The sequence below is a fragment of the Penicillium argentinense genome (assembly GCF_028826775.1).
Source record: "Penicillium argentinense strain IBT 30761 chromosome Unknown utg000010l_segment0_segment0, whole genome shotgun sequence".
Lineage (NCBI taxonomy): Eukaryota > Fungi > Ascomycota > Eurotiomycetes > Eurotiales > Aspergillaceae > Penicillium > Penicillium argentinense.
The window spans coordinates 2,369,430-2,395,267 of record NW_026622669.1 but is presented as its reverse complement, the minus strand read 5'-3'; the positions used below and the strand labels follow the sequence as shown (position 1 = coordinate 2,395,267).

Sequence of the window (25,838 nt, the reverse complement as noted above, 5' to 3'; positions counted from 1 at the left end):
TCACCGTAAGTCGTAGAAGTCTTTCGCGATTTTGAATGAATACAGAGGAGGATTGCAATGGTATCGTTTTGAAGTTAGTGCGTGGCTCTCACAAGGCTGCATAGTGACGGTGGTTGAAGGCAATCCCAGTCTGGACGAGGAACTCCCAGCAAATCCCGATCTCTTCCAAGTACCCGGACAACTATTGACATACCTGTATATGGCATTCTCCTATTTTAAATTCGAGACTTGAGAAGGAGATTAAACATAGTCACTTTTCTCGAGCATAAAATTAGCTTTGTATGCTATGTTTCGCCATAGATGACCTTGGTTGCCCTAAACGCCGTGCCATGAACTAAATGGACTACGCACTTCTCTCCTCTCCTAGCATCTACTAAGAGCAAGTGTAACCCTGTATCTTACTTCGGACGTGTTCCATTCCAGCAAACCACCGAATCAGTCTCATTTTCATCGTATCATGTCCTCCATAACAAAGATTCTCAAAAACGAGACGCTCTCATCGGTCCTGAATACAGAAAAATCCAGCAACGGCGAAGTAAAACGGCTTCACCATATCCCACGGCCCGCAATCACAGAAGCAGAGCGACAATGGAAACTCGGCCAGATGACAGTTGCCTTTCGCGTATTCGCGAAACTCGGATTCGCCGACGGGAGCAGCGGACACATTAGCTTACGCGGTACATGATTAAAGCCCATCGTCAAGATCTTCATCAGTAACTAATCTTCTCAGATCCTATCGAGCCCCAGAATTTCTGGGTCAACCCGTACGGAGTAAGTCGGGGTAACGGCGAAAAGGTCACGATTGTGCGTGACTTTTTGTTGTATAACCGTGGTGTTTCCGCCCGGCGGTTCGCCACTTTAACATGGTGTCGTCCAATTTCCGAATAAAGCCTATTTGCCCTATTGAAGGTATCAGACATGGTCCGCATCGATGAAAACAGCATTCGCGTAGATGGTGCCGACAAATCCGTCAACACCGCTGGATTCATGATCCACTCCGCTATTCACCAGCGACGACCTGATATCCATGCCGCATGCCATATGCATAGTCCCTACGGGAGGGCGTGGAGTACATTCGGGAAACCGATCAATATTATCAATCAAGGTATGGATTTCGCTTTTGCCGCCACATCTACTTTGAGGCTGCTAACTCTGTCTAAAGATTCCTGCATGTTCTTCGACGACATTTCAGTCTACCCAGCATTCGGCGGCGTGGTATTCACACAAGAAGAAGGCCAGCAAATTGCAAGCTACCTCAGTCCTAAGAATAAAAATCTGATAATGCAGAATCATGGCCTGCTTACGGCCGGTGGAACGGTCGCGGAAGCAGCGGCTTTTCTCATCGCGATTGAACACGCGTGTCAAGCACAGCTCTCGGTGGAAGCTTCTACTGCGCCGGGCTCGCTTGGGGCTGTTTCGAGTGAGCTGAAGAAGTCTTTTGTTGATTATGAGACTGCTGTGTATACCAAGAAAGGCACGGGCTCGCCGGAAGCAATGTATATGCAGGTTGAGCCGTAGTATCAGTTGTTACTGAAAGAGACTGGTGGTGAGTTTCTCGAGTGATTTAGGTTAGTATATTGTTATAATGTTCTTGTCAATATCGTGGTGCTTCTAAATTTAGATCGCCTGAATGGCATGCACAAAATGATCGGATACTTTAAATAGGCATACATTAGCAGAAGTGATAAGATCATATGGTATCCATCCCATTTCAGAATGGTCAGGTGCGTCATGATATCGGACGCATTGAAAGTGTCGGCAAAGAAAATCTAATCAGATGATTCAGTTTAACGTTTGCTAACCTCGTGACCTTTCAGATAATTTCCGACATCCATATATGCCTCCAGACTCACTACCTGCCATCGGAACAGGCTTGCATCACGTGAGAACAATGACCATAACCCACGAAACACCAGTAAAACAACCCCCAAAACAAAACCATTATTACCATCCCGTATGCAAAACACATCATAACAAAATATCCGGCCACAAACCTAAACAGCGGTGTGATATCTCTGATCAAGAGCATTTCCCGGGTCGGCGCTACCAGATCCAAAAAACAAAGGAATCGACCCCATACTGACTCCCGACTCGGAGGGAAGAATCCAAGCACACATACGTAATGATCTAAATGCTGCTCAGACCGCTCCAGAATATGGCCTGTTATGCCATACAGGCGGTGGGTTTTTTTTTGCCAGAAAGGGAAGTCGAACGGTGTCAGCAATAACCGTCATTGGCTGATGTGCGATTCTAAGCGCCCGTGTCGTAAAAATATCTCGGCGCCCAAACCCGGAACCTTGGTTGAGATCTTGTTGATTTTCCAGTGGTCTAGAATTTCTTGAGGGAGAATTCGGGATATGGTCTTGAAGATTTTGAATGGGTGGCTTGGTTCAGGTGCTGCAGTTTGACTAGATTGGTTATGGGTGGCTGTGTGGGTTATTTTGTCGCAATATCTATTTTCCCCATTTTGTATAGCAGGTTGTAGAGCCGAGGATGTTGTTGGTGTTCCTAATTTTGTCAGGTGTCTGCGTTGTTGCTCTCAGTTTACAGGTGCAGGTATAGTGTGACTTTTCATCTGCATCATAGTGTACTGTCGTCGGGCGCTCGGCTCCACAGAAAACATAGAGATGCAATTATCCTTCTTGGAAACTAGATCCATATGAGAACAGTCAATCATTTCTGTATTGAAAAAGCTCTTTCGTCGGCGGTGCCCGAGTCTAGACACCCTGTCTCAAACTTTGACGACCGGCAACTGGGACAGGCCACGGAACGCTGACCCGTCGGATGCTAACTAGACATGGAAGTTTGATATTGCCCGAAACTACTGATCTTCTCGTTGAGTGTAAGTGATGTATCATATTGGACCTTTTGGTTTGGGGTCATCCGTCAGGGTTACAGACGCAGTTCAAACAGTGATGCGATCTCGATCCTAACCTGATCTACAATTTGCAAATTTTCCACCGATATCCACCCCGGCCCTGACGACCGATTCTCAACATTACCTTGAAGGAATGACTCATCTGTCACTATGTGATGCATCATCAAGTATTCTCGATGTCTGTCTGTCATGCGACAATCTATCGTTGCGAAATTCTCCGTATAGTGCAATCGGCGTAGGATCGACGGCAGCTCGGTTTCAAATTCAGCGTCATCGACCCAATATGACTCATAATTTATTTTTCTACCAGGTGGAACTCTTCAGTCCTTGTCGCGATGACCCGAACCCAGGGCAATATTCAATAATATTCGATGGGGATGTTTGGGAAGCCTCATCTTGCATTTGTAGGGCTCTTGGGTGAGGAGAGGGTAGTTTGAGTGATCGACGTTTCATACGAATTGATTGGCAAGCAACGCAATTTCCCTCGGATAAATCCTCCTAAGCGCTGAATAGTATGGATCATTAAGCATAAGGGCATTAATAGATCAAACATTACTCCAGTCGTAGTTAGGCCCTAGGGTAGAACTAACTCTTCCCGGCTGTTCGGCTCGATACCCAACAGCCACATGGTGGCGAGTGACGTGGCGCAGACGCCGTGTGGCAGTGCAGTCAACATGGTCCTATTTTAGGAAGTGCGTTGATTCTGCCCGCTTATCGGAGACTCGGGCACCAACAACGAGAAAAAAAATCTTGCGCGATGCAATGCGGAGCACAGAAATGACGAAGCTGCCTGTCTACTGTACCGTGCTGAATCAAAGCCTACCTCCGATTCCAACCGGCGCTGTGCCTCCTCCCCCCAATACACACTCCAGACCACATGATCGAACTCATATGCCGCCAGGCTTCAGGGTTTATGAAACGGGAACCAGTGATTGCACGAGACAGACCCCAATGCGCGTGGTGGGCACGATATAGGAAAAGGGGCGCTGTGGGATGAGATCACCGGGTTCACGGGGGAAAATCCGAGGGCAGCACGAAATAACCGGTATCGTACCTCGTACATACATTCCAGTGGTGACTCGCAAAGGTGGAGGAAGGGAAGTGGGCGCCTCCCCAAAGTCTAGCGATGACGGACCGTCGAGGCTCAGCCCAATCGCAGATCGCAGCAGGGATCTCAGCTGGGATGCGCATCGGCCGGCTTCGGTCGTCGGCGAATCCGCGTGCTGAAGCGGCCCAAGACCGGGCTGCCCCACGTCTGCTCGACCCTCCATCAGCTGGGGGCGTCCATGGTTGTGGTGGACTAGTGCAGTCGACACATCCGAAAATGAACGGGAGAGAGAGGGTGTGTGTGTGGACGAGGGGGTGTGTCGAGTTTCTGCAGTTCTGCTGTAACCTTCCCCCTTTGATTCCTCCTGAAACACCAACGGGCGTGATCCAGGTTGAGAAACGTGGGATTCTGCAGTGCGATCTTGCTCTGGCGGCATTCTGCGTAGCGTCGACCGGGCCTGGAGAGGCGAGTAGGGTTTGTGGAGTCGTTAGCTGCATGGAGGCGCTTGAAGATTCCAGGCCGGAACCAGCGAGATGGGACGGTCTAGAGACATCTGTAGAAATGATTATGTTTCGGTGCATGAGGCCCATGTCGACTCTGAGGACGCATGCAGTACCGTGCATACACACCTTGGAATCTCTGGCAACCCAAGGCGAAGGAGCAACAGGGCCAGCTGAAGATCTTTCGGTGCCGTCGAGTCAACACGACTTGTGCGCGAGGCAAAGCGCCCCGGCAGACCTAAACAGGAATCTCGGAGGATTAGCTGGCCCGCACTTTTCGCGCGGATCATCGGGGCTTAGCTTTTGCAGTTTGGGGCATCTTGCAGATGGCACTGGTCGAATGGATGTGCAACGCGCAGGCCGTGAGACTCAGTAGCCCTACATTCCTCCTCAGCCAATGTATGTAGGAGGAGAACGATACGATCAAGTTTGACTGTTTCAACGGCGGTTGGTCTGCGTTTCAAATGCATCTTGTGCCGTAGCTAGTCCGCTGGTGTTCACCTTGGGTAGTGTAGTGTGTGAGTATACTGCGTTGCCACTCGGGGAGTCCGAGAGGCGATACTCGTACCGTACCGACTCCATCCGCCTGCATACACCCAGATACGAGCCCTACCCTCGCAAGCCGGCAATACCATACACACGTACATCCCAACTATACTCGTCCCCACCGCCCACTCCTACTTCAAACGCTGCCTGCCTTCGTCTTCTCTCGCTATATCTAAATTTTTCTTCTTTGCGCATTCGCCCGCACTAATTAGTCTTCGCGCCTTCTTTTCAACCTCTCCAACTGTCAGGCCCTCCACGGAGGATGCGATCGATCTAAACGAGATTCAGAAATACACCATCTCCAGGGAATCTTCCAACTTGTGTGGGCGAATGTCGCCTTTATGATTGTGCTTCCGACCTACATTCTTTTATAACGCCAACTTTCTATAAAGTCTTTATATTTATTCGTTCTTTCTCGACTGTGGAGCTAACTAAAGAAACGCCGGACGTATCACCCAACTGTCGCCCAGAGTCATAATGCCCACCGTCTTACTGCCCTCATCGGCGGCCGCCTTTGCGCCGCGCTCGTCACCCAATGTCGTCCTCAACACCAAAGTCGCGCCGTGGTTGACTGCGACCCTCAAGCGAGTCAACCGAGTCAAGCGCCCGCTGAACAACGTCACCCAACATACGCGCTGTCTGACCGAGACACTGTCGTCGAACAATGCGATCTGGACCCTCTGCTCGATGATGTTCACCAAAGCACCCGACTCAGAACTGCGCAAGGACGATAACCCCCTCGTGGAAGGCCTTTTCAACTACCAGATGATCCATATGGAGGCCTACGTGGTGCACGTCGACATGGTATCCCGCAACGAAGTCGTATTCAAGTTGACCCCGGAGACGATCGAAGCCCTGGTGGACTTTCACAAAGAGATTTACTCCGTCGACGCCGCCGCCAACACGTGGGACTGGTCGGGCAAACAAGCGCAATTGAAGAAGCTGCAGGATGAGTTCGTGCAAGCCGCGAACAAGTTCGTCTACCGCACCGATGCCGAAGCCCTCGAGGGCCTAGAGGAAGACGGGGCCGGCGAGCTCCTCTGCGGCCGCAGCGAGGACGCCCAGTCCGCCATCTCGGGCCTGTTCGTGCCTCTGCTGCCTCCGCCGCCGCGCGTGGTCGATGTCCTGCGCCCAGTTCCGCTACTGCCCAGCTCGACGGGTTCAGAGACCTGGTGGCATCCCAACGCGTCGCAGATGGAGTCGTGGAAAGTAATGCCGCCCAGTCCATCCCCGGCGAGCACGGGCGATTCTAACGCGAATCTCTGGGCCAGTCTTGGTTTCGGTGATCCTCACGCCCAACTGCCCTCGCCCACCCCGTCTTACAGCCAACCCTACACCACGGCCCCGTATCCGACCTATGACAGCATGGCGGCCACCTCCGCGGCCATTGCCACCCTGCCACTGCCCAGCATGCTCGTGCAACCCTGCAGCACGGCTGCCAACATGGCCGGTTTCGGCGGCTGGGAGAACTTCGCGCCCCTGCAGTATGCCACGACCATCTAGCTCCCGGCGCGGAGTAGACCTGGTGTCGACTCCCTACCCGCGGGGACTCCTCAGCCTCCAGTCACAGAACCAGACTATGGATTCCTGACGTAGATCGTCCAAGATCCTAGTCCGTTCTTCGTGCGACGAATTTGCAATCGATACAACAATAAGAAACGCGCTCCGCATTCCCGACTTTGGCATTCTTGACGGCGTTCGAATGACTCTGTGCATCTTTGATACTCCACGTCGCCCATTGCATCAATATTCCCGAATAATTCTTGACAGCATTCGCGTTTATTTTTTATTATTTTTTTATTTTATTTTTATTTTTTTGCTTTTTCTGCTATTTTGTGCTATTTTGTCTTGTTAACCAGCCAGCGTCAGCGTTTTGATTTATTTGTCTGCGTTTTGCATCGAGAAGCGGCGGGTCGGCTCTTGTGTTCACTTCTCTTTTGTTTCATTTCCCGCATATATGTCATGAAGACCAGGTTTTGCCTCGCGGCACGGGATATGAAGTTGGATGTGGAATGTCCATTATGTCTTTGATTCTCGCGTCGCGGTTTGAATAGAGGACAACAGGGGGGATCTTCGGTCGTGTTGAACCGGCTTCGGCGCGCTGATTCCCCCTGTCTGATCCTTTGTCAAGGACACTCCTTCTGGTCTCTGGAGACCGGACTGGCAAACGCCATCACTGGGTCGTTTGAGGAACGTCTACGCGACGGTATGGCTCGCCAACATTTGACATGTCTGGTCCAGCCATACCTTTGCCCGCCTACTGTGGTCTATGCCGATGGTTCCCCGCGGCGAGAACAAGCGCCACCACCTCGTCTGATCCGGATCCCTCGCCTGTGGCGAGCTCTGGGGGCGAGGAGTCGTGGATGGAGTCAGGTCTGCGACCTTTGCCCTCCATCCCGCTCCACGCGATGATGTTGGACGGCACAACCCCTCGATGCTCGAGATTTTATCGGCATATGACTGCAGCTGGCATTTAGGTTCATCTCCTATACCCTCCGGGCTGGGTTTGTTTGATTACCCGGAGGAGCTCGGTTGGTCGGGGGACTCTATCACTGGATGATGAGTCTTCATTCTTTGTGCCTCGACACCGGGAATCGGATGCTGGGACTTTCGTTCTTTTTGTCTGCGATCGGCGGCTAGTCCGCTTCCGCTGGCTGTCTCTCTTCTCCTGGTTTTTTGTCACTATAGCTTAGTCTGATTTGTATGTATCTTTTAGCTTAGTTGAATCAGGTACACGCAAATTGTTCAGCAGTACACTGTAGTTGTTTGTTCCTGTGCCAGAATCCTATAAAACAGTCTCGCCATGAAACTATCCCAAGCTATCAGATCCTTTGTTTCGGTAAGAATTGAGCTACAGTACTATCCTACATCTGGTATGCAATCTGTCTGATTTCACATAGGATACTTCCACGCTTTCGGTAACAAATAACCAACCAGCCAAATCAAAAATTCCTAGAGAATTTTCAAAGGGTAAAAATACATTGCAAATTGAAATTTCATATATCAATCCTCTAGCTCCCTGACCAAATTTCAGTAGAAAAAAACAAACCACAAGCAGATGTATAGACGTCGTTCCACAGCGGGCGCAGCTCCAGGCCCATGACGTCAGCAAATCCAGGCTGAAGCAGGCTTGGCCGGTCGATCTACGAACTCCAGTGCCGTGGCGATTGTATCTTTCTTGAAAGCACGGACGGAGACGCGAATTGAACAAGTTAGTCCCTGGTACTTCACCCTGATCTTTTGGGGAGTTACCTGCCAGTGTTATTGTCATATCCGGTGGTTGCCATCTCCGTCGGTCCCCGCTCTTTGAACTCCGCAATTACCCTCGATCTCACCTTCCTGCCCCTTGTCCGCCATCAGGGGCTCAATCGTTCTGTTTTCTCGCTTGTATAGTGCTTGTTTAATATCGGTAAGATCTACTGGATTTACGCTCTCATTGAATGCCAGTGTCGCTCTAGTGAAGGTCGCTGATCGCAGATGGTACGACCTCGCTGTACTCCGAATCCATTGCTGACGAATGTTCCCTGGATATGCAGGTCTCATACAACTACCTGATACCTTGTCCATACGATTATCCGAAGCATTCTTCATCAATCCACATCCGCGCCCTCATGGCGACTCTTCACCAGGCCCTGCAATGCCTCAAACCGACGACCTGGGACGCAGTCCCCCAAACCCCCGACGACCTCCGCGATTACGTGCGTGAAATCTTCAAGGACAGCAGACTCGTCGCCGAATCTCTTCCAGACCCTCCACCCTACGAGAACGAAGAGAACCCACCATCCTCTCGAGTTACCCCCTCCTCCGCACGAGTGGCGGAGACAGACCCGGACATCACACCACTCCAGAAACAATGGGGCAAACCCATCAAAATTGGGGGGCCAAAAGAGAACCCTCTCGGCCTTCATGTGTGGAAACTTTCCGCGAACGACGGAGGCGGCTCTTGGTTCGGAAGACGGAGTGTGCACGAGGGCATGCCATACACGCGATGGCAGGAGAAGATGTCTTCCGAATACGACGAGACGCTCAAGGTCAACCGGAAGAAGATTGAGAAGGGGCAGACGCCTGATAAGAGTATTCGGGGGATTGGAGCTGAGGAGAAGGTTGAGTCGATTGAGGTTAAGGATGATGATGGTTCGGTGCTAGGCCAGGTGATGGTTTATCATGTTTCGGCGCAGTTTCCTAAACCCACCGCGCCGCGCGATTTTGTCGCGATGATTGTTACTTCCGAGGTTGGGTTGCGGGTTGGTGGGTCGAAGCAGGCTGGTCGGAGTTGGTTGATGATATCTAAGCCTTGTGAGCATCCTGATGTACCGCATAAGACGGGGTATACGCGGGGTGAGTATGAGTCTGTGGAGCTCATTCGGGAGGTTCCAAGGAAACGCGAGGATAGCTCGTCGAGCAATGAGGACTCCAAGGGATGTACAGAGAAATCGTCGAAAGATGATTCGGGCCAGGAGAAGCATGCTCAGGAAGAAATACACCCGGTCGAGTGGATCATGGTCACGCGAAGTGATCCTGGTGGTAACATCCCTCGCTGGATGGTGGACAAAGGCACACCTAAGAGTGTTGGAACCGATGCTGCGAAGTTCGTCGAATGGGCTACTCAAGACGAGGAATCTCAGAAGAAGTCGTCCGAGGACTCCAGTCAGAACTCGCAGAATACCACGAAGTCTGGGGAAACAGACAGCCTGAGTTCCGACCACGAACACTCAGACTCAGATTCGGACTCGACCGAGATAGATACCCATCCTCACCATGGCCTCATTGCCAGCGTCACGGGCTTACTCAACACTGGATTCGAAAGATACGCGCCACAGGCTGTGTTAGACTACATTCCACACCAATCACTCTCTCACAGCAGGTCCAGCAGCCATGTACTTCCCCCAGAAGTATCCACGAAGCACCGATCTCGCAGTCCAAGCAGAACAACCCTCTGAGCGACTCTGAGCCAGCACAACCCCGTGAACCCGACCAAGTCTCATTATCCTCAGCCCAATCCGAAGGCGCCATCCCAGGATTGGAACAGAACAACCTCCCCCCTGCGGAACTCATGCAAATGGCCAAAGCCAGCAAGCTAAGCTCCCACGAAAAAGAGCTCGCCAAACTAGCCCTCCGCAAGCGCGAAATCGACGCAAAGCTCGACACCATCCGCTCAGAACTCGACAAATTCCACCTCACCTCCCAAAGCAACCCAGGTACACCATTAAAGGGAGCCTTCGATGTAGGAGACAGCAGCGACCAGTCGGGCATACACAAGCGTCCCTCAGACAAACGCTCCTCAACACCCGCCAGCTCAGCCACACAACAAAGCAACGAAGGACAGTCTTCGCAAACTCAGACCCAGCCGCAGACGCCTCAGCCCGAGCTCCCAGCGCATATGCACAAGGCTGCGTCGCAGCTTTTTAATGAGGAGGCTAAGTTGTTAAAGCAGTTGAGGAAGGTCGAGGGGAGTCAGTTGAAGGTTGCGTCGAAAATTGAGGCGAAGCAGAAGAAGGAGGCTGATCGGGAGGAGAAGTCGAAGTCCAGGTCTGAGGTTGAGAATCTCAGGAATGAGATGAAGGAGATGAAGAAGGAGATTGGGAGGTTGAGGGGTGAGAGGCAGAAGTGGGTTGATTTGGTTGCTTCTTTGCAGGCGGAGAATACGAAGTTGGCTGCCAGGAGTGAGCGGGAGTAGTACACTACAGTGCTTTATATCTGGTGGTTTATTGGAGGAGGTGTATATAGTCCTATGATTAGTAAAGACTCTCGTTTACATTGGTATTCTCCTTAGCGATATCTATTTTCGGCAGTGATGCATTGACATTTCCTTTGGAGAATTGCAAGATATCGGTTTATCTTTATGGTTGCTTTCTTAAAAAAACTACACTGCATCGTAGCCGTCGAGTTTGTGTGAATCGAATGTTCACCTCCAGGATTCTCACGCCCGTTCTCTTCCATTCGCTGCGTGATGCTTGCGCTTGCGTCTAGGCTTTTCTCTGTCCTTCATGTCCGTTTAAGGTGGACTGGGTCGACGCCGGTGCAGTGTGCTTTGAAAATAGTCACAACCTTTTGGAATTTGAAAGGATACTCAAGCCTTCCCACCTCTTAAAGGTATCTTAAAAGCACCAAGCATTCCTTGTGAGAGCTCTCGAGTACCTCGATTGCGGACCTTTAACAAGAATAACATCCAGTAGTAGATCATCTCTTCAGAGTCCTGCGTTGGCTTCGTGGACCGAGCTCTAGAAAGATGGTCATGTAGTTGGAACAACATTCCCACTTCTTCACTCGAGGCGTCACAGGCCAGCTGGTTCTGGACATGAAGACTGCCACCAACAAGGCGTATGTTCTTGATAAACGCTTAAATCCAGTGAATCGTTCGATCATGGTCCATTCCTCACCTTAACCTTGAAGACTCGAAACGTTCCCCTTTCCTTCCATTATGACCGCCGCCTTGAGGATGTTCGTAGGGTCGGCGAGGCCGAGAACATAGCTCAGAGGAAGGAGAAAGTGTAGGCAAAACGCACCATGCTCCTTTGGCTTGGGTCCTTGGGGTCAGTCTTACTTCATCGTGTCAAATTTTATTAGCGGGTGGACGAATCTCTTTGATGAAGTTGTCGCTTGGGCATGGAACATCCCTTGATGTAATATTCGTGGCAAATCCATCCCAACCTTTGCTGCTTGTGACTGCGAAAGCAATTCTTTCAGCAGATTTGCATCTCGCGGCTGATTTTGTCAAACCACACTGTCTTTCTGAAAAAAAGGTCGAGCCACCAACAATTTTATTAAACCACTCCCCTTTGGTGATGATGTATCGATTTGGCCAGGCTTGAAGAGTCTCGAGGCTAAGCCCATATCATGGCCCACCAAGACATCTTATAGCACAATTGACCGAGTCTGCAGTTGAATGCCGTTTTATAAGTATTTTCTCTTGCGAAGTAAATAGCTCGGTGGAATTTTCCGCATCAGTAGGGAATTCCTGTCGTCAGAGTTGGCTATCATTGATTGTGTTGTAGCACAAACCTTTCTTGTCAGGGTGTATCAACCACCAAGGATATTATCAAAACACTCTTTGTTGGTGGTATCGACAAGGCCGTCTCCGATATAACTGGTCTGGATGAGGTAGTCTTTGCGTGGTATCTTGTCAGCCATAAGAAAAATTCGAAAGCGATTTGAAGTGTGTAAAGAAGGTTGAGCCATGGTAGAGAGCTGAGGACAATCAGAATGAGGGGATGAGAGAGAGTATGGAATGAGAGGGATGGAAGGAGAGGGAGAATGAGAGAGGGAGAGGAGTACAGTAGTGAGAGTGCGTGGATGAGAGAAGAGAGAGGGAGAAGGAGAGAGGAGAGAGGATCATGGTAGAGAGCCGGGAGGGAATGAGGTGCAAGAAAGGAAGAACGTGTATGTGAAAACAAAGAATGTGTTAGACATATTCAGTTCGCAGTCACTTAAACCTACTATAGTGAGTAGTGTGAAATTCAAAATGGGGCTGCAAGATCGTATTCAGAGATGAAGCGAACACAGCACTCGAATTGGTCATGATGAGACTGCGAAAGCTCAGCGAATTTCGCTTGGATTGGTGAGCGCATTGCTATGCACAGGCAGAGTACTGGTGGGTTCACGGAGACAGGAGTAGATTGAAGGCGGATGGGAAAGAGATCAAAACGGTAAGAGTGAGGATTCCAAGGTCAAAAAGAGAAATCAACTTCACTCTTCTGCAGGGTCATCGAAAGGGAAATAAAGTCAATTGGTGGGGACAACGGGTCAAGTCTACGCGGACGCGCCGTATTACTACTCAGTTTACTCTATCGGGGATGTTTGCTTTGAAAGAAATGCGAATGCTGGGAATCCGTTCTCGGGTTGGGGAACCTGAGAGAAATCCATTTAAAACTTCATTGAAAACTCCATAGAAGCCATTAAGACCCCCTCTAGCCCTTTGAAACTCCGATTTGAAGAAGGAAAAAGAAAAGAAAAACTCCTTGGCCATGCACCTTGGGAATGCGAATGAAGAACGTGGCAAGTAAGAATTACTTGGTGGCGCCATTGGCGATGTCGTCGGTAGTGGTGGCATTGGCCGAGGCCAATGCCTCCTGCTGCTTCTGCATCTCAACTGCCATTAGGTAGTCGAGTTCTTCTTGTCCGACGTCTGGAAGTTCGGGAGTAGTTGGCATTGGCTCGGGTTGCTTCAGCTTTGGAGCCTGGTATCAGTGTTACTTACCTCAGCAGTCTCGGAGGGAACCCAGCCCCGGATGAGGTGCTCGTACTGTTCCATGCGAACCTCCTCGGGGTGAAGACCCATACCGAGGGCAGTGAGCTCCAGCAGGGGCTGGTGGCCGATGAAGGAGTGGGCGGTGTCACGCACGATGTTATCGAACCACTCTTTTTTGGTGGTATCGGCGTGTCCGGTTCCGACGTGCTTGGCCTGGAGGGCCTCGAGATTTTGCGTGGTCCGAAGCTTGTCAGCCATCGTGAGAGGTGTCGAAGCGAATTGAGAGATATAAAGAAGGTTGGAAGTCGGTTTCGATAATGAAAAAGTGGGTGGATGTGAATCGGACGCGGACGAGTGGGGAATTGAAGAAGGGAAGTTGAAGGCGGGACCCCACCTCGTTCAAGAACCGCGCAGAGAGTTGTCACGTGATACCGCATCCAAACACAATCTGCCCGCGTCGAAATCTGGCCATTTAATTGCATCTTTGGACGTCGCATTTCATGGGATGGTCTGCTTCATGAGGCTTATTGACTGCGATGTTTGATTCTGGAGATACGCCGCCATTGCCGTCACGGATAGCAGCACTAGTTCATGCGCATTTCGATGCTCTTCCCCAGCGCTCTAAACCACATGTCTACCCTGATGGGTCGAGAGAATGGATTCCTATGACGGGCATTGTGGCCGTTGTTGGTATGACTACCTACAAATGGAGATTTTCATAGATCAGCTGCTTATACATTGAATAGGAGAGAATACTGCTTCAGAGAGTCTGCACTGTATAGCTATCACGTACGGACTATACCGGCCCTTCATAACAAAGGACAGTTCATGTGAAGCTAACAGTTATCTAGGAGCGGCGCGAAATGCCTCTCAGCTTCTCATATCCCACGCTGTCGGGGTCTCGTTCTACATGACTGCCACGCCGAAATTCTAGCCATTCGAGCATTCAACTACTGGCTCCTGACCGAATGCCACGGACTATTAGCAGAAGAGAAAATCACAGACCCATCTATTCAAACCGACTCACAACCGAACAAAACCCAACCTCCCAGCTCCCCCTTCATCCGCAAACGAGAACGAAGAAACGACACACAAACACCCGAGAACTCAACAGAATGGCCCCCATTCGAGCTTCAACCCGGCCTCAAACTCTACATGTACTGCACCTGCGCACCCTGCGGCGACGCAAGCATGGAACTCTGCATGGCATCCCAAGAAGACGCGACCCCCTGGGAAGTCGTCCGCGAGAGCAGTAGCGCACGATCCCACGAGGAAATGCTCGACGGTCGAGCCCATTTCTCGCTCCTCGGCATCGTCCGTCGAAAGCCCGCTCGTATGGACGCGGAGTCTACGCGCAGCAAATCCTGCTCGGATAAACTTGCTTTGCGACAGGTATCTTCTCTGCTATCGTGCGGGACGAGTCGGCTTGTTGCGCCGACGGAGAGTGCGTATCTAGCTGGGCTTGTCTTGCCGGCAGATGAAATTAATGCGACTGGGTTTGAGCGGTGTTTTGGCGAGAGGGGGAGGATGAAGGTGCTTGTTGGACGGACTTGGGCTGGGAGGAAGGAAGAGGGGACGATTGGGTATCGGTTTCATCCTTTTGAGGTTCTTTCTGTGCCGGCGGAGGAGGTTGAAGCGCAGTGGGCTTTTGCGAAGCCGAAGAATAATATACCGGTAGAGGAGGATGGGACTGAATCTAAAGCTCCGCCGAAGAGCAAACCGGGTAATGTGAGTGTTATCTGGGTTGCAGCACCCTCGCATGCCCATTCCTGTGCTGCGTTGTCAGATACAGGAAGTAAGTCATTGCCTTCTCTCCGACGGACCACAACAGGACTGTTCGAGAACATCATCAATGGGGTGAAGCAGGGTCACCGCGCAACTACACCTGTCGTGCGAGGTGCTTCATCGCTTTCTCGGGCAAAACTTTGGGCTCTTGTGCGGAATATAGCCCAGCCAAGCGCGTGTGATGATCTGGGCATTTCTGGAACTGGCTTGGCAGATGATACTGTCCTGCATTCATTTCAGCAGCGCGTTCTGAAACCAAGCACTTATGGAGATTTCAAGCTTGTTGAAAGTAACTCGGTTGATCCGCTTGGAGTCCGGCAAGAGGCCATGAGAGAAGCGAAGAGCGTTCTCAAGGGGTGGGTTCGGAATTCGGGGGATGAGAGTTGGGGGTTGGATGTGCTTGTTGATCCTCAGAAGAGGAAGCGTTGAATAGAATGAATAGATTATATTAATTTATTTAAGCAAGTTAGCCTATGTCAGGCACGAGCTAGTTTGGAGGCGTGCAATCGTGTACTATCATCGTAGCACTCTCGCAGCAATATTATACAGCAGAACTTTTCGAGCAGGGGTTGGGTCGAGCTAGAGGAAGAAGCGAGAAGCAAGCCCTTGCATGTTTATCATGTCAGGACAGTTAAGAATCACCGAGTTCGAAGTACTCTAGTAGATTCCAGGAATGATGCGGCTGCGCACCATGGAGGTATAACGGTCCCAATCCTTGCCGTACTTCTTGTGGCACTTCTCCTCGTCCCGCATCTCGCGGTGGATCAGAAGGATACCGAAGTAGAGCATGTAGAAGTAAGTGAGGATCATACCCCAACCACGAACTTCGGGGGTCTGCACGGCCTGCTTCTGCATGTTGCCGGTGGAGGGGCTGATGCTCTCGATAAGAGTGTACCCAGCAATGCCGGTCGGCAGGCAGTAAGCCCACGACATAACCCAGTCACCAAGGTAGTTGATGTGCCGGGCCAGACCCCACCAACCGGAGGTCATGAGTTTCGATCCGCTAGCAGTCTCAATAAACTTGATGTGCTTGACGCGGGGGTCGTTGGGGTCGGTGCGGAATCGGTTCTTCTGGTTGTTGGCGCCGCGGAAGATCGAGTATCCAACGGCGGTCACACCCAGCACCAGAGCAATGCCACTCCATCCCAGTTCCATGGGAAAGACGGATAGATAGCGGCTCTGGACGCTGTAGATGTGAGGAACCCAGACAACATCACCAAAGGAGAGCATGAAGCCGAACCCATCCATGATGACATCCATCGTGGTCATGATAGCAGGCTCCATATACAAGGCATCCAGAATATAGAAACCTTGGAAGATAGTCACCAGGACGATAGAGTCGGTCACGTAGCCGTAGGTACGGTACTGGTGGGCGACATTGGACAGATTCAGAATGGTCCATCCGAGAAGACCGGGTCGCATCTCCATGAACACCTTGATGTCAATGATGCGGGATGCCTCGCTAACGAAGGGGATAGGCAAACGAATACGGGGGTTTAGCTCCCGACCGATGAAGAAGTCGTACAAAACATTGCCGGTGTGGCCACCAGGTGCGAGTTGTCGGAGCTCCGGGTTGGGCTTGCCGGCCTCGGGGACTGAGAAGCTCTTGATGTAAACGAACAGCGCAATGGACGAGGAAATCAAGATGTTGGCGGTGATAACCTGTAGGTAATTATCCCACAGGAAGGTCCAGACGACGAAATCCGCGCCGTACATGTAGGTGCCCGTCGCGAGGCTGGAAAGGATGATGATGGCAGTAGGGAATGCTAATAGTAAACAAAAGGTCCTTAGCAAGCTTCTTCTTGGTATCATTCATTTTGAATACTCAAGCCACAGCTCTCCCAAAGCTTCCCAAGTAGTTCGGACTCACCATTAAACTTGTACTTGAGCTTTCCCCCACATGCAAGGTCAACACCCTCCGCCTCCTGACCAGGCAGGAAGATCTGCAGGAACAGACTGAACATATAGTAGCTCAGAGTCCACAGGGCCACCTCAGTGTCCCAAAGTCCCGCCAGGCCTTCCGCCGGCCAGCCAACTTCGAGCTTCAATTGTTCGAGGGACAGGGTCGAGGGGCTCAACAATGAAGGCGCGGGGCAGCCCGAAACATCATTGCAGACGAAGTAGAAGACGTAGACCAGGACGGGAAGGCCGAAGACAATACCAAAGGCTCCTAGGCTGCAGCGACAATCAGCGATAATCCCTTTTTAGCTGTGATAGGGCGAGACATACGGTCCACCGAACTCGTAGCCTCGCTTCTCCGGCACGATCTGGACGGGAACCTTGGAAGTTTTGGGCGCCATGTTCTGATGTATCTGGAAGTGCGCGAGATCTTGCGCTGATGAATCCAGAAACGAGGATTGGCCGGTGTTTAAGTAGGGTGGGCGAGGTCCCAGATCCAAGAAGCGGCGATACGTACGACGTCGGATGGCGAGCAGCCGGCAGTCGTAGCTTGGCTTCTCCGCGCCCGCGGGCCCCGTGCAACGCAAACGTAAGCAGTTTAAGCCCGCGAAACATTGGACACTCCACGTACCTGCTTCTCGATCCGATCGACACCCTCGTGAGCTGGTCTCCAATTACTACCCTCTTTTATCGACAGACTTGCCCCCGCCATGAAGCTGTCCAATTCCGCTCGTTACTCGCTGCTCCTCCTATCCTTCATCGTGGGACTGTCCGGCGCGTCGGCCTCCTCGCACCTCAACGATGACTCCCCTTGTGTGGCTCGCTCGCCGATCAGCGGCCTATACTATGACCTCTCCGCCCTCTCGCTAGAGCCGCCCGAGCTGAAGGATGGCAAGAAGGTGGACAAGGAGGCGCGGGACGAAAGTTGGCATGCGAAGGGCCATGACTACCCCGCAAACTTCACGATCAACATCTGCGCGCCAGTCATTGAAGAGGTGAAGGATGTCATCGGCGTCGACTCGTCGCATTGGAGGAACGTCAGCGCCTACTACGAGCAAGCAGGGAAGATCTATTCCATCGGGTACGGTGCCCCGTGTTTAGCTCCGGAGAGCTCCGTGACAGGCATTGGCAAGCTAACATCCGGAATTGTAAATTCAATAGAGAACAAGCTTCGGATCCTTTCTTTCGTGGTCGCAAACTCGTCCTCAACTATACGAATGGCTCCCCGTGTCCGGGTGACTGGAACACCGCTGGCGCGAATACCTCCATTCGAACCAAATCAACCTTGATGTCCTTCCTTTGCGATCGCGACGCGCCCCCGAACACAGCTACTCCGTCTTTCGTTGGAACCATGGACTCTTGCACCTACTACTTTGAGATTCGGAGCTCTGCTGCGTGCGGTGGAATTGCAGTGGACCCGAACTCGGGCGGGCTGGGACCGGCCGGGGTTTTTGGTGTCATGTGAGCTTGCTCCAGATATCGTTATGGGTGCATTCGATGCTAACGTTTTGTGTCTTAGCATGCTTATTGCCGTCGCTGCCTATTTCATCGGTGGTTGCGCGTATCAACGAACAGTCATGCACCAACGCGGTTGGCGCCAGTGCCCGAACTTCAGTCTCTGGGCTGGAATGTTCGATTTCGTCAAGGTAAGTCTCTTGAGATTGGTTTTGTGTCGGCCTCGTCGGAGATCTCGATATGGCCATTTGCCTTCGCACAAATATAAGGATTCAAGCATGGCGGGGTTACCGGTTTCGCGATTGGATTGAGGTTGCTCCAGCTGGCTTGGAGTATGACTGCTTATCAGCCTTCTTTCACCGTCATGCCTTTGTCTATGTTTCCCTCCCTTCGAGCATGGTGAAGCTTCCCATCTATGTTGACTTCATCGTGTACATTGTCATGATCTGAAGCAAGGTGCCATGATTCTATACATCCACAGGCAGTTTATTTACCCGACCCATCTGGTCTCTCTTTCACGGATTCTGCGCACTGGACATGTATTAGATAGCATCCTTGTGCTTTGTACAAACTGCTGTGTCACGATCGGAAGCTTGCCTGCTCGTTGCTAAACTCCTGCTACTACCTTCTATTGAGCGAACGGCCTGCTGACAATTTATCGTGACAGGATATGTTCGTCATCGCCTTTTCGTCATTGGGCAACTGCTTTCGCTCCAGGCGACCATCGAGCAGCGGCTACCAGCGTGCCGGCCACGGCGATGATACTCGCGGCGGCTTCATTGGTGCGATTGGTGGCCGGGGTGGCAGAGCTGGTTCTGGTGGACGCGGTGATGTGGATGCCGAGAACCGGTTGATAGATCAGCTGGATGAGACTTGGGATGATTAGGGCTGTATAGTGCTTGCTTTCGCTAGTATATCATCTTGGACAATTGGTGTCTGCTGGGAGGGAATGTTATAGAAATTGATTTCTTTTTCTCTAGACAAGATTCGAGCTGCATTTTGTTGACCCGACCTTGTGTGATGTAGTTGTATTTTGTTCTTCCTGGCAGATATCGAATTGAGACATCCGAATAGACACTTTCGTCTAATGCCTGGATCTTAATGCCTAGGTACGCGCGGTGTATCATCTGGGGTTAGGGTCACAGTGTCGAGATCTTGTTTAACGTGAGGGCTATCAGGGACTAATGCCTTTTCACGGTCTCGCTGTTGTAATATTGGATTTTATATCGTCCAGATATGTACTCATTGAGATTAAATTCCCATCCGATGATTCTTTCGAACTCGTGTACCCTTGACCTCGAAATATATATATCCAGAGACCAGAAACCCAGCACCCAGAAAAGCAACGCCAAACCAACCTCTTTGATCTTTCGGGAACAGAAAATCTACTAGAAAAAACTAAAAGCAATCCATTTCAACAATTCTACTCAACAATAAGCCCATTCAAACCTCGCGATAGCCTTGGTTATACACTATGCGAGACAAACTACCGAATAGTTCATCTGGGCACGGCAAATCCTCAAATATCCATAAATTCACAGACCCACAACAAGAAGCATCATTGGTCTAGTGGTAGAATTCGTCGTTGCCATCGACGAGGCCCGTGTTCGATTCACGGATGATGCACAGTTATTTCTTTTTGCTTTTTACCGAACAGCCACGATGTTTGATGGGTTTTGCCTTGCTAACCACGCCGTATAGGATGAATACTTCTGTCCCAGCTCAATACAATGCCAGGGAGAGAATTCATGTGTCTGTAATCAGATCATTTTTTTGTTAAACAAAATTCAACTTAAGAGTAGCTACAGCATAAATTTGTCGTAGTGCAAGCCCACTTCCCATTCTCGCCTCGGCTACGCCTACCCACGATTCCAAAACCACACCGCTCAAATCCGCTCAATTCGCTCCACTCAACAAGAACCAGCATCATTGGTCTAGTGGTAGAATTCGTCGTTGCCATCGACGAGGCCCGTGTTCGATTCACGGATGATGCAGATCTTTTTGCTCAGCACCCCCCTATTCCTCACGTGTTTAAGCTTATCCGCGATAAGCTTGTTTTTTTTATATATTTTTCCGTGAAACGTTGAGGGGTCAGTAGGTACTACTCGATGCATAGTATTATTTTTGCAATTCCTAGAACCCCCATTAATGAAAAAACTAAAGCCCGAATTGAATAATGTTTGTCTTCTGACCCCCTGAGTGCGTGAGGACCTTGTGGGGCTTTTTTTTTCTCGTGCGTCGCTAACCCCACTTAGTATACCGAAACCTTCATATAGCCACACGCAGCCCAGTTTTTAAGCAGTAGCATCATTGGTCTAGTGGTAGAATTCGTCGTTGCCATCGACGAGGCCCGTGTTCGATTCACGGATGATGCACTTTTTTTTTTTTTGCCATCTCTGATTCTCCAAGGCTATTTTTCCTTCGCCACTGCTAGTGGGGGTGAGACAGAAAGGCGGCAGGTGGACATCCACAGCAAACATTTTTGCTTCGGAATGCCGGGGCACTTGAAGATCAAATACACGGGAAAAAGTCAGTAGGAATATCATCAATACATTCATAAGCCAAAGAACCTTCCATCGGGATATACACGGTCAGACAAAGTCGAGACATAGTATGTACAAAGCAGCAAAAGAAAAAGGGAGAACAAAGCGCAATACTCCAGGCTTTTAACTCAAGGTTGAAAACAAAAGTAAAGTCGTCCAGCCCCGAATCCCCACCATCATGATATATAACATTGCAGTCGTTGGTAAGTTATTTCGACGGAATTCCAATTTGCCGCCTCACGGACACCTCACGGATGCCGCGAGTCTTTCATTTCTGGCACCAGGCCAAGATCATAGGCACTCAATGGCCTGCCGAACCCGGACATATCGCCCATACCACCGGAGGCACCACCCCCAGCACCGGGGACAGAGCCTGTCGGGGCTCCAGGCGGAGGCGGTGGATTTGAACCGGGTCCCATGGGTGGTGGATTTCCGCCGCCAACCGGGTCGAGGTTGAAAGGGGAGAAACCATGCGCTGGGTTGGTAGAATTCGCCTGTTCCGGCGGGTGCGCTGGGGTCTAGCTGGCCGGTGAAGAGGGTGTGGTCTGAAGCCTGGGATTCGACACCGTTGACCGGGGCAGGTGGGATTGGGGGGTTGTTGGGGACGAACGAGTTTGGATCGAAGTCCGAGAAGGAGCCGTAGACGAATTGTCGGTCCAGTTGCGGCAGTTGGTCAGGTGGGATACTGAAGTCGAAGGGGGATTGGCCGAATTGCATGGGTCGGTTTTGGTTGTAGAGGGATGGCTGTGGGAAGGCGCTGCCTGGGACACCGGGGGCACTTCCCATTGTCACGTCCATGGATTGTGGGGAGGTTTGGTCCACGTTGGGAGTTCCTTCGGAGATCTTGCTGTTCTTGCGCGAGCGAGGTTTGCGCGGGAGGACCGGTTTGGGGGTTGGTGAGAGGCTGGCGAAGAAGTCTTCTACGCTTTGGAGATCGGGTTTCTGGCCCATGACGGCGTCTTCGCCTGTTTCCTTGTGACGGGTGTCTGGGTCTTCCCAATGAAGTCTTGACACACCATGAGGGTATTTGTCGAACCAGTCGCCGTATTGGAACATCGGAGCCAAGGAAGTGCCATTTTGAGTGGCTACTGAGCCCTTGATGGCTGCATCGGCGAATTGTCTATATCTGTCCTTGGCACTTTCGACCATGTAGTGGAACATGCCCCAGTAATTTTTCATCTTGTTGAGGTAGCGGTATGTATGTCGGAGGTTTTCCTTTGAACGTGCTTCCAACTGCACATTCTTGGAAAAGATACCCCAGATGTGAACTGTACTGGCTGTATATGCACAGTAACCAGCAAAAGGCACAGTCAGCGGATAGGCTGAAGCTCGATCGAAAAGTACCGAAATATGGTGGGCAGCCTCGACAGCCGCTCGGCCGGCATTGCTAAGAAAGGGCTTGGGCATATCCCTAGGTGGTCGACCACCGGGAGACAGGGGAATAGCGAACTGGTTCAGAAACAGCATGTTCTGATGGATGATGATGTGGAGGAACAAGAACTGGTTGGCGATCTTCTCAGCGGCATGAATTTGGAGGTTCTCGTAGGTGAAAGCATAAGAGTTCGGGAGAGAAGACGAGAATTCTTCGATCTGCCGCTTGAGTTGCATGTAGCCGGAATCCGGATGCCAGAAAGGATGCGAATCTTTTCGCTTCCCACCAAGGTTCAGATAATCGACAATGCGACCCCAGATCACAATGGCGCGAATAATGTAAGCCGACACGCCCATGTTTTCCGAAGCGTTCGATAATTGCCCCGAATCCTCGGGTGCAGGGTTAGGGATATCGCCATCCAAATCTTCCGTGGGTCCGGGAATCTCCATCTGGAAATGCGTTTCCTTGATAGGTAGCTGGATATGTAAGAACTTCTCGTTTCCAATGGGCGGACGCTGACTTCCGGAAGAGTTGTAGCGATCCATCAAGAAGCAAGCCCACATCGTTCGTCGCCGGATCTCACGGTCAGTAAAGCTCAGCTGTGAGCTAGAACTATTCTGACCAATCAATGGATCACATTCTAGCTCTTGATGGAGCTGCAAAGCGTATGCCATTCTCAGTGCCTGGCCTCCAAACGACCAACTTCGTCCACCGTGACATGTTCCGAATTCGTGAAGACCGAGCAGCAGGAAAACAGTAAGAATGGTAATGTTGGGTTCGTCATGTCGGCTGAGAGCAATGGCAGCAGCAGGATTGGCCCAATTCTCGCCTCGGAGGAAAGGAGGTTCAGAGTTGAGTTGGGGGTGGGTGGAAAATCGCGCGGACACGGCGCATACGGCGAGGATGAGGACCGGGGGAACGGTGCCGGATTTGAGGCGGCGCATGAAGCTAGGCTTGTGCAGCAGAAGATACGACTGCCCATACACACAGTCGAAAAAGACCTCCGCCAAGTGTTCCTGTATTTCCAAAGAAGGCAAGAACTCAGCGCCTTCGGTCAACAGCCCGGATCCATCAGTGGACTTGATTTCGCGATTCATGGGGAACGTCTCATGTGGCGTGCGACGCTCTTCTCGAGACCATCCATCCATTTCCGCGGCAAAAGCCTCATCTGCACTTCGCTTCTTCTGCACCTTGGACACCTGGCTCGAGGCGGAGGGCTTGACCACCGACCTCCCGATGGAAGCCATATCTCGCGACTCGTCCTTGGGGATCGTCTTGATGACACGATCCTCCATGCGTTTCAGACGCTTGTCCAGCATTGCCATATAATCGGTCCGCGGGGCAGCCTTCCTCGTGGTCACTTTATATACGCAGGGAATCCGCGATCGAGTGCAGTGCTTGCAGGCGGGCTTCTCGCCCGAGCATCGGATCTTCTTCCGCCGGCACGCGATACAGGCGAGCGGGAGGCGCTTGCGCTCCTTGCCGGCCTTGGTCTTCATCTCGCTCCAGGCCGGCTTGTCATCCTTCTCCGCGGACGGGCCCGAGTTCGGGTTGTCGGCATCTTGGGTGGCCTCGTCGTGCGGGCCCTCAGCACCGATGTCCGGGCCCGTCGCGGGGTCGCCGGTTTGTGTGCTACCGAGGTCGCGGGAACTTGCATGACTTTGGGTATCGAAATCGTCTAAGATGGCCGTCGGATCCTCATGGCCTGAAACAAAGCTAGTGCCAGAGGTTTTCAATGGCGAGTCGTCGGAGCCGGGAGGGATCATGACGGGTGCGGGTACCCCAGGACCCAAGCCTGAAGCATCGTTTGGCGCGGGAGGAGCTCGAAGAAAGGGCGTCGAGGGAAGGGGAGACCACGCTGAGCGATTCAGGAGGGTGTGAGACGGTAAGCGACGGCGGGGGAGTTCGGGAGAGTCGGAGGAGGAGAAAGTGAGGAGAAATGGGAGGAATAGAGGAATATGGGGAAAGGTTCAGCGGCGACGGGGCTTGGCGGATGGCGGCCACTGGCAGGGTTGATATTACGGAGCTCCACACGTTGACGGTGCTGCCGAAGACCTCGGGGGAACACTCGAAGACGGTGTTCAGCCGCGTGCTTTTCCGTCTGACTCGTGGCGAAAAAGAGCTGCGCAGGGACCTTTTGGCGTGGACGCTGGCTACGTTACATGCCTCTCCGGACTCGGCGATGATCGCATCAGTTGCCTGCACACCGCCCGACTAGCATCGGATTGGAGCGCGAGGTATACAATGTGAAGAATTCGGAGAAAAACGACGACCAGATGATGGCACAGGCTCTCCAAGCACCTATAGGGTACCCTATGCGTACATCAACCTGTCCTGCACTCGTTGTAAGTGGTCCACATTCGGGCCGAACCATCGTGGTAGGACAATCGATCGGTGGATTGATGTCCGGCCTGGCGATAGTTCCGAAACTATAGAGAATAGTCCGATGAAAATACGACGAAAAGGGGGATGGGATACGAGGGTTTCCTGGTTATGGGGGGTAGAAATTAAGAATAGCATTGATCCATCACTTAAAAATACCTGCGCCCTGAGGGTCTCTAGACCACCACAGCGCGCTTTTCTAATATCATCAAATAATCATGCCGCTCCATTCATCAACTTGTTCTCATTTCAAGTACTAGTAGGCCAATTTCCTCAGGTGAATCAAGGATATCGACAAGACGTCTCATAGAATGACACTTCCACCTCGACATGCCGCCAGTAGTACACAATCTCGTCGCGACGGGTCTATGACGACTTGGGGCGTCCAGGCTTGCCGCGCGCGGTCGCCTGGTCGAGGGAGTCCAAAATCTCCGCGCCGAGTGTGTAGATGCTGTAGGCCGGGAAGACGATCCACAGACCACTGAGGAGTTTAAATTAACAGAGCTCGCGCCAATGCGCTCGACGGGACAGGACTTACTTGGGAATGATCCACAAGAAGATCAGCGTGGCAGCATCATTGTGACCGATGTTGTCGAAGCCAGAGAAAAACTCGTTCAGCCCTTTAAAGATTGATAAGTACAGTCATCGACTTGGTGTCACTTCGGTGTAAACGTACAGTACAAGAGAGTCTTGCTGAGAGTCATGACACAAGCGGTGTATGCGACGAGCAGAGCAGTCGCGCCCGTCTTGCCCGCAACCACCTTCTCGCCCGCCAGCATCCAGACGAAACCCTTCTTGAGCCGCTTCTGCGCGCCGCGACCGCTGGTGACAGTCGCGCCATGTCGGAAGACAATGTACAGGTAGTAGAGGTAGCCGAGGGTCTCGACGATGTTCATGACTGTCTGCGCAGCGGTGAAGCCATTGCGCGCATTGTACGCGGGCCAGCCGTAGATGTAGTCGACGGTGCCGTAGAGCGCGTACGGGGTCCAGATAGGTGAGTGCAGACGACCGCCAGGCATGCTATGCGGTCGCAACAGCACGTAGCCCGCATCCCACGCGACCAGCGGCAGTGAAATGACCAGCCAGATAGTCAGGGCGGCGGACGGGGTATGGACCCATTTGCGCGCATTACCATTTGTTGTCGGGGCAGGCGACGACTTGGTCACCTCCTTTGCGGCCTTTTCGGGCGAGGGGAATTCGCGGGGGTGATGTCGCGTGGAGACCATGGCGACGATGCGATGC

General features: G+C 51.7%; 10 protein-coding genes across 10 annotated transcripts; 5 read left to right on the top strand and 5 right to left on the bottom strand.

Annotated features, from left to right (window-relative positions):
• Window positions 1-457: 457 nt before the first annotated feature.
• N7532_010571 (uncharacterized protein) lies at window positions 458-1,518 on the top strand (the record flags this gene model as incomplete). Its single annotated transcript, XM_056623062.1, has 4 exons — window positions 458-677; window positions 731-771; window positions 910-1,105; window positions 1,163-1,518. The coding sequence occupies 4 exons, from the start codon at window positions 458-460 to the stop codon at window positions 1,516-1,518; spliced, it is 813 nt and encodes a 270-aa protein (XP_056470478.1).
• A 2,368-nt stretch (window positions 1,519-3,886) lies between these two features.
• N7532_010570 (uncharacterized protein) lies at window positions 3,887-4,716 on the bottom strand (the record flags this gene model as incomplete). Its single annotated transcript, XM_056623061.1, has 2 exons — window positions 3,887-4,469; window positions 4,556-4,716. The coding sequence occupies 2 exons, from the start codon at window positions 4,714-4,716 to the stop codon at window positions 3,887-3,889; spliced, it is 744 nt and encodes a 247-aa protein (XP_056470477.1).
• A 733-nt stretch (window positions 4,717-5,449) lies between these two features.
• N7532_010569 (uncharacterized protein) lies at window positions 5,450-6,475 on the top strand (the record flags this gene model as incomplete). Its single annotated transcript, XM_056623060.1, has 1 exon — window positions 5,450-6,475. The coding sequence occupies one exon, from the start codon at window positions 5,450-5,452 to the stop codon at window positions 6,473-6,475; it is 1,026 nt and encodes a 341-aa protein (XP_056470476.1).
• A 2,108-nt stretch (window positions 6,476-8,583) lies between these two features.
• Window positions 8,584-10,649, top strand: N7532_010568 (uncharacterized protein; the record flags this gene model as incomplete). Its single annotated transcript, XM_056623059.1, has 2 exons — window positions 8,584-9,797; window positions 9,863-10,649. 2 exons carry the CDS (start codon window positions 8,584-8,586, stop codon window positions 10,647-10,649), a joined length of 2,001 nt encoding a protein of 666 aa, XP_056470475.1.
• A 2,329-nt stretch (window positions 10,650-12,978) lies between these two features.
• On the bottom strand, window positions 12,979-13,418 carry N7532_010567 (splicing factor 3B subunit 5 family protein; the record flags this gene model as incomplete). Its single annotated transcript, XM_056623058.1, has 2 exons — window positions 12,979-13,097; window positions 13,166-13,418. 2 exons carry the CDS (start codon window positions 13,416-13,418, stop codon window positions 12,979-12,981), a joined length of 372 nt encoding a protein of 123 aa, XP_056470474.1.
• A 278-nt stretch (window positions 13,419-13,696) lies between these two features.
• N7532_010566 (tRNA-specific adenosine deaminase) lies at window positions 13,697-15,374 on the top strand (the record flags this gene model as incomplete). The annotated part of the gene is made up of 2 exons (XM_056623057.1): window positions 13,697-13,846; window positions 14,004-15,374. 2 exons carry the CDS (start codon window positions 13,697-13,699, stop codon window positions 15,372-15,374), a joined length of 1,521 nt encoding a protein of 506 aa, XP_056470473.1.
• Window positions 15,375-15,602: 228 nt separating this feature from the next.
• Window positions 15,603-17,245, bottom strand: erg24B (uncharacterized protein; the record flags this gene model as incomplete). The annotated part of the gene is made up of 3 exons (XM_056623056.1): window positions 15,603-16,711; window positions 16,816-17,120; window positions 17,175-17,245. The coding sequence occupies 3 exons, from the start codon at window positions 17,243-17,245 to the stop codon at window positions 15,603-15,605; spliced, it is 1,485 nt and encodes a 494-aa protein (XP_056470472.1).
• A 309-nt stretch (window positions 17,246-17,554) lies between these two features.
• On the top strand, window positions 17,555-19,185 carry N7532_010564 (uncharacterized protein; the record flags this gene model as incomplete). The annotated part of the gene is made up of 4 exons (XM_056623055.1): window positions 17,555-17,925; window positions 18,006-18,305; window positions 18,364-18,490; window positions 18,967-19,185. The coding sequence occupies 4 exons, from the start codon at window positions 17,555-17,557 to the stop codon at window positions 19,183-19,185; spliced, it is 1,017 nt and encodes a 338-aa protein (XP_056470471.1).
• A 1,948-nt stretch (window positions 19,186-21,133) lies between these two features.
• Window positions 21,134-23,980, bottom strand: N7532_010563 (putative C6 transcription factor; the record flags this gene model as incomplete). Its single annotated transcript, XM_056623054.1, has 1 exon — window positions 21,134-23,980. One exon carries the CDS (start codon window positions 23,978-23,980, stop codon window positions 21,134-21,136), a length of 2,847 nt encoding a protein of 948 aa, XP_056470470.1.
• Window positions 23,981-24,962: 982 nt separating this feature from the next.
• On the bottom strand, window positions 24,963-25,822 carry N7532_010562 (uncharacterized protein; the record flags this gene model as incomplete). The annotated part of the gene is made up of 3 exons (XM_056623053.1): window positions 24,963-25,077; window positions 25,135-25,216; window positions 25,273-25,822. The coding sequence occupies 3 exons, from the start codon at window positions 25,820-25,822 to the stop codon at window positions 24,963-24,965; spliced, it is 747 nt and encodes a 248-aa protein (XP_056470469.1).
• Window positions 25,823-25,838: the final 16 nt, after the last annotated feature.